The sequence below is a fragment of the Helianthus annuus genome, chromosome 13, assembly GCF_002127325.2.
Source record: "Helianthus annuus cultivar XRQ/B chromosome 13, HanXRQr2.0-SUNRISE, whole genome shotgun sequence".
NCBI classification, from domain to species: Eukaryota; Viridiplantae; Streptophyta; class Magnoliopsida; order Asterales; family Asteraceae; genus Helianthus; species Helianthus annuus.
In genome coordinates, this window is record NC_035445.2 from 79,828,174 (window position 1) to 79,835,875 (window position 7,702).

The 7,702-nt window shown below is 36.9% G+C and overlaps 1 protein-coding gene across 1 annotated transcript; it reads right to left on the minus strand.

Annotated features, from left to right (window-relative positions):
* Positions 1-612: 612 nt before the first annotated feature.
* On the minus strand, positions 613-4,293 carry LOC110872095 (protein IQ-DOMAIN 1). Its single transcript, XM_022120864.2, has 6 exons — positions 4,139-4,293; positions 2,861-2,958; positions 2,507-2,779; positions 2,207-2,422; positions 1,988-2,107; positions 613-1,345 (listed from the first exon to the last, which is right to left on the minus strand). The coding sequence occupies exons 2-6, from the start codon at positions 2,933-2,935 to the stop codon at positions 797-799; spliced, it is 1,233 nt and encodes a 410-aa protein (XP_021976556.1). The 5' UTR covers positions 2,936-2,958; positions 4,139-4,293; the 3' UTR covers positions 613-796.
* Positions 4,294-7,702: the final 3,409 nt, after the last annotated feature.

The following is a 7,702-nucleotide window of genomic DNA, read 5'->3' on the forward strand; positions in this document are numbered from 1 at the left end:
TAACATTCGTATTTCGTAGTACCATTGTAAATCCAAGAATTCGATCGTAATAATATTCCTATTTTATACAAATTATACCTTCATTTATTCATCATACTTATACACCTTGATTCATTATACATTTGATATCTTGTTCATGGTTCCTGTACGTAAAATAAACTTGCAAATACGTATCATACATACACGATTTATACGCTTTTACTCTTGATTATACGTCATTGAACACCTACAAATACTTATTTACGATTATCGTACGTGTCCTTATGTTTAAGTTACATAAAACCACCTTATACCTTGCCTTTTATACTTAAAACACATCACAACTTAACCTACATAAACATCAGGGGCTAAATATGACAAAAATGAAACTCAAATCCGGAAACCCTACCCATCGCCTCGCACGACCGTGGGTTCCTTTTCTCGTCACGTGTCGCCAGCCCCTATAATCCCACAGAAACTCGTTACCAGCTCGTGGATTGGCCGAAATTGTACTTCTTTGATGTGTTTTCTTCCTTAATTGCTCACCGAACTCACCCTAAACCTCACCTATAAAACCCACCTCATTCCCACACACCACTTTACAAACTCCCTAATACACTCTCAAGTAGCAAAGAATTCTCAAATTCAGTTCATAAAACTTTCATAACTGAAAACAAATGTTGCATATGAGCAATAATTACATAAAACTTTAATACAATAATCAAATAAACAATGTTTTATAATACACATATATATATAAAGTGGTTTCACCTTCAAAGTATCATATTAACTGTTGATAATCCACCAAACAAAAAAATCACTCAGCACCTCCTTGATCCAATCCATTACCAATACCGGCCTCAACCTTCGGTGGCCCCGAATGCCGCCTCGGTTTAGCCGGAAAAGAAAGATGTTTCTTCGCCCCACCACCAGAACCCGCCACCACCTTACCATTCTCCGCCAGCGGTTTCGCCTTTGCTGACTTAGCGGCCCCCACAGACCCCACACTACGCCTTCTGTAACTATGCATCTCGGATTTAACACTCGTCACGCTTTTCGTGTCGTCATCAGCGTTAGCCTCAAGCCCCGAACCGTAAGCTCGTGGGCTAGGACCGGTCTTGGGTTTTCGTGATGCAACCGGACTACCACCTGCTTTTGACCGAGGAGTTGTTGGGGCGGAATTAAGTTGGTGACGAGCATACGATTTTGCAATTTCGCTTTTAGTAATGGTGATACCGCTCTTAACCGATGCATGATCGGTTACAGGATCTTTATAATATCTCTCTGACCAACTCCAACCCCATTGCGGATTTGCGGGATCCATGAAAAGCATGTTTGTTGTGCCTCCTGGTTTCTTCCAAGGTTGCTATGCCAAAATAATATGCCAATGATCACAATATAGATAGGGCTGCAAACTAACCGAACTGTTCACGAACACTTACTGAACGAGATTTTATGTTCGTGTTCGTCCATTAAGAAAATGAACGTGTTCGTGTTCGTTTGTTAATTTTAGGTAATGAACGCAGACGAACGTTCATGAACACAAATGGAAATAAATGAACACAAACAAGCGTTCATGAACAGAATATAGAGTACACTCATACTTATTAAATATTTTATTTGTTGGAATTTTGAAGTATTTAAATAAAATATATAAACTAAAAACACTAATGAACTATCGAACACAAACGAACATAAACAAACATGTTACCAGGCGTTCACGAACATAAACAAACGAACGTGGCCTCTGTTCGTGTTCGTTCATTTAACTAAATGAACAAAATTTCTTGTTCGTGTCCGTTCATTTATTAAACGAACGAACACAAACGAACTTCTCGCCAAACGGTTCACAAACTGTACGTTGCACGTTCGGTTTGTTTGCAGCCCTAAATATAGATGTTTAAATATTCAACTAATATTTGAAAAATTGTCTCTAATTAGTTATGCAATCATTTTTAAATCGTATTTTATTTTTAACCATTAAATAATCAGATAAGCGGTTGTTTACCTGATGAGAAAAGGAATATGCCATGGCCCGCTCTCTACGCATAGTAGCTTCATACTTACCCAAAAGCTTTGCTTCTATCACCTCTTTAGACTGCACGCTATCGTCCCAATCATCTCCATTCTGTTACAAAATATATATTATTATTATTATTATTAACCCTAATATACGATATTATAATATCAACTCTATTAGTGTGGGATGAGTGTTACAAAAAGTAACCTGCATGTTGGCTATTTCTTTAGCCCGTTGGAGTTGTTTCTGACGAGCTTGATTCTCCTCAAACATCCGGATCCTTCTAGAATTTACTTGGTACTGCAAGTGACACAAATTTTGAGTACATTTGAGTGTGTTAACCGTTTGCCGCTTGACACTTGCCCCTTCGACCACCGCTTTCAACCTAACAAGCCCTCGCAAACCCCATAACGCCCTTCTTGCCTATTAACAAAAAAAAGATCAACATCATGCATTTTATGTTATTAATCTATTATGTAATTCTTGATTTAAATCATAGTCAAATACCAAGTAACCACGAAAAACCGTTTGAATCCTTATGGCTGCGACTTCCTCCCTAGATATTCCTGGATACCGAGCCACAGCGGCTGCAGCTGATGTCGACGCAGCGGCAGGGGCAGCACCACTGGTGGCTTGTGGCGGCTCAGCCTTCACCTCAAGCGGTTTCACCTCTTCTGGTGGAGGAAATGGATGTGCGTCACTAGAAGTGCCGGCATTTTCGACAGTCGATGTAGAGGGTACTGAAGGATGTTCCTCCACACGCCCTTTCTTCTCCGACTTCTGTCGTTAGAATAACAAAACTGTCGTTAATTAACAATTAGTTTTTTTAAGTTACGAAACTGTAACGGGATGTAAACGAACCTGGCTTTTCTTTTCTTTGGAGCTTGGACTAAACGTCTTCTTAATTGAAGAAAACCAATTTCCTTTCTTCCCCATTACTGAATCATTCCCCAATCAGCCTGTTTTTTTTTTCAACATAATTTCACATTTTTTTCGGTTTCATAACATATGAACTTTGACATTCAAGGTCAAACATGTATAGCAATTCAAAATTCAATTAACACATATGCATCATGAATTTGGATCAACATTATTCCTACACTGTTAGAATTTGTTATGCCTTATCAAGATCCTTTAAATTTGAACAAAAATTCGACTATTTCATGTCAATTCGGAGTTATAAGTTAACAGATTTGACCCTAGAAGTCAAACTGTAAACAAGGTAGAATATATATTCTAATGCTTATCTCATCTGCAAGAAACCTCTTCCACATTCAATGATCCAGTGGCGAAGTTTGAGATTTTCGATCGGGGGTCGAAAACGTACACACCCAATAATTTCTATAAAAGGGGGGGGGGGGGGGGTCAACGTATATACCCAAAAATTTCTATCTCTCCACTACTGAGCGAAAAATTCGGGGGGTCAGCCGCCCCCTCCCGCCCCCACTATCCTACGCCCTTGCAATGATCTACATAGTCGGTAAAAGCAGTTGAATTACTAGCAAAAACCCAAAATTCATAAGAAAAATAATCCAAAATAATGTAATATAAAACCCATGAATCTATATACAATACCCAAAATTCAAGAAACTACACAATCCCCAAATGCTAGTCTATAAAAAACCTCAAGAATTATAACAAATATCTTTAAAACTTAACTAAAATTAGCAGGATCCAATAGATAATCCATACCCACAAGCCAACTGATGATAAACATCAAGAAATTCAACAGATAATATTCAAGATTCAGATAAAGGTAGAATCTTTGACACACCCAGATGCCAATTGATGATAAACTTGAAGAAATTCAACAAATAATATTCAAAATTCAGATAAAGTTACGAACTTTGATACAATAACCACTGATACAAGAAAATCTTGAAACACCCAGATGCCAATTGATGATAAACTTGAAGAAATTCAACAAATAATATTCAAAATTCAGATAAAGTTACAAACTTTGACACAATAACCACTGATGCAAGAAAATCTTGACATACCCACATGCCAGAATATGAAGAACTTGCAAAAAAATCACTAAAACTACTCAAACAACATACATCTAACAGAAATAATTCACATAAATCACTTAAAAATATGTTTTTTAACTTGAAAAACTAAAAAAGAAAGGAACTTTACCAATAATCTGATTGGGATCTTTGAAGGGGTTGTTGATTTTCTTGAAATTGTTAAGAAAAACAAGCAGATCTTGTGTGTGGATGAAATGGTAAACGGTGAATGTTAAGGAGGCACGGCAGGATGAAATGAGTGACAGATGGGTTTTGGTTCAATAAAGGGGCTTAGTGAGGTGGGGCCCTAAATCTCTTGAATTATTTTAATCATATCTTTTTTTGCAAATAAAAATCAAGCCTCAATTAGCATAAATCTCGTGGATTGTCGGTACAATTGTTCACACATGGTAGATTATGCCTTAGATCTATTGTTGTTAAATGTTGGTTAGTTACTTTCAGAACTTACATGTCACACACAGTAACTGGATTGAAAGTACACCGTTGGTACAGGGTTTTATATTAGTTCGTAGAGGATTATATGGGTCGGTTTGATTTGATCATTGATTTTACTCAGGGGCATATTTGAAAATTCATGTACTTGATTGAGCTGAAAAAATGTGTCGCTATACCTTAACGATAAACAAAGCGATTACTATTTAAACCACAATAAAAATGGGCTCACTAAATCTAATGCTAATGGACTAACTTCTAAACCATAAAAAATGATTTGTAAATGAGCCTATATTGAAATTGGTATGGATATATTATTTAAAAAAAATTAACGTATATATATATATAGAGAGAGAGAGAGAGAGAAAGTATAATTTACTTCACGGCTTAACCTACATTAACGTACGCGACAGAAAAGATAACGTGCGTGATTATTTATTTGATCAACTTAACGTGCGTGATTATTGATCCCATGCGTGATTATCACAAAACAACTGCCCCATGCGTGATTATCTGATCCCATGCGTGATTATCTGTTCCATGCGTGATTATAGCCCTGATCTGACGGTTACCATTGTCGCATACGTGAAGTATGATAAGGGCTTTTGTATGTTAACCTAACCCTATATATATATAGAATTGTGCTAAAATAAGAACCACATCGAGTTGTAAGAACCGCGAAAACTTTTTGATCCGGGGCGAGGTGGACCAAATTTTTTTTCATAAACGTAGATGCGTGTATTATAAACACATTTGTAAAAAAAATTTCAAAAAAAAATGTCGTGTGCGTAGTTTTGAGCACCACAAGTTTGTGTTTACGGTACCGTAAATTTTCCGGTAAGATTTACGGTACCCGTAAACACAAACTTGTGGTGCTCAAAACTACACACACGACATTTTTTTTTTGAATTTTTTTTTACAAATGTGTTTATAATACACGCATCTACATTTATGAAAAAAAATTTTGGTGCACCTCGCCCCGTACGGTGTAGTTCTCACGGTTCTTACAACTCGAGGTGGTTCTCATTTTAGCGGTCCCCTATATATATATATATATATATATATATATATATATATATATATATATAAAGTGAAAGTGTATTGAACATTTTGCCTTAACGTACGAGCGTACGCTATGGCAAGTTCGCACGTTATAAACCCGGAAAGGGAAATCTCGCATGTTGAAAAAAACCAAAATCGCATGTTGTAAAAAAAAAAAAGCCAAAATCGCATGTTTAAAAAAATACAAATTTCGCATGTTTAAATAAAAATACAAATTTCGCATGTTGTAAAGAAGTCGCATGTTGTTTTACAAAAACCAAAATCGCATGTTCAAAACCAAAATCGCACGTTGATACCGCATCTCGTACGCATAGTATGTTAAGACAATTTATACAATAACCGACCTATATATCTATATATAGGGAAAGACTTGGGAGAAAACCCTCTATTTTGAGAAAACCTTGGAAACGTCATTGATTGGAGATGACAAAACGGAGGGTATTTTGGTCTTTTTACATTGCTCTTTCTCTCTCTTCCTGACATGTTATACCAGCTCATCTTTCTTCTTTATACCAATACCCAATGTCAGTACACATTTCTCTCTCACACATATCTCTCACACACACTTATTCACATTCATATCCAGATCTGTACACCTCTCTCCCTTCCTTAATCTGATTAGTTTCTCTCTCTCTCTCTCTCTTTCTTCATTAAATCTCTCTCTCATCGTTATCCTTTTTTTCCCACCACACCACACCACCACCGCACCACCACCATCACCACCACCGCACCACCATCAGTATTGTACCTCCGGCACCACCGTAAACACCTCCAACCCTGTTGCACAACCCCCACCACCGTTGCACCTTTACCACCGTCGGCCGACCCCCGCTGCACAACCCCCACCACTGCCACCACTGCCCCTCCACCACCGCCATCCCCCAACCCATATATTCAGATGTGGAACTTAATATATTCAACCCAAATGGCTATACTTTATTCCTTGAAGAACCATGTGGGTCCGTAGCATCCTCAAAATGGCACCAGATCTGAATGTTGCCATCATCAACTACTGCTCAAAGGTCACCGATGTCGACGAGCTCTTGAGATCGTATCAATCTGAACCCGAATGTTCTCCATCCAAAGGTTATATTTGGGGGAATGATCTCCATCCGAATGTTGAACTCATATCAACTACAAAGGTTTAATTGTTTGTTTTTTGATTTAAAAATTGTTTGGATTAATTTTGGGGGTTTTTTTTATGTGCGAGGGTAATATTGTTAGATGATTGAAATTTTGAGCTTGAGGACTGTGTGGATGTTTGAGTCATGGATAAATGATTTTAGATGCGTTGGGAAAGTTTATTATGTTAAGATTATGATATGTAAATTGTAAATTGCTCATTTATTTATTATTTATGATCTGTAAATGGTTGAGCTGGTGGTGGCAGCTGTAGTGGTAGTGGTGGAGGAGAGAGAGAGAAATGATCTTTAGAGAGAAAAATGGTAGGTGGGGTGGGTGGGTTTTATTTATGTTTATTTATTTTAGTATTTAGGTTAAATGATCAAAATATCCTCATATGGGGTCTATTTGTTCAGATTTAACAATGAAAATTTACTAAGTTAGGGTTAAAGGGCATAACTTGTAAGGTTTGCAAACAACTGGGGATAGTCATTTTCCATCGAAGAACAAATACGGCCTTATAGAAACAAAAGTGCTATTTTTTTACATTTGTTATATTTGAAGCCCACACGTGTTATATATCATTCGAACGGAAAGCTTAACACATGTTAGGCCTGCAAAACCTATCAGGTTACATCAAAGTGTTATCCTACAGCATGAACCTCTAACATGTGTTATAAAGGAGCGCATAAATGTAACTTTTTGGAAATTTCAAGTACATAAATGGTCGGTTTCATATCATACTTACATGCTTGAATAGTTTGAATCGTTCAATTTCATTTTACCCATTTCACCTTTTTTTCTTTTCAGCCGATTATAGAATATGGGTTTTGAAACACGAACACCAAGTATAATAGTTAATAGTTATGTCTGGTTAACGACTTAACGTTTATCTTATCTTTTTGTTATTAGGATGGTGATGGATACAAGGGAAACAAGATCCAATTCTCGGGACCGTTGGTTTCGTCAAACGTGGATCAGATGCTTAAGGATCATGACCATGTTTATGTTACAGCACAACATAACTAACACGTGTTATAGTTTGAACTTCAGGACA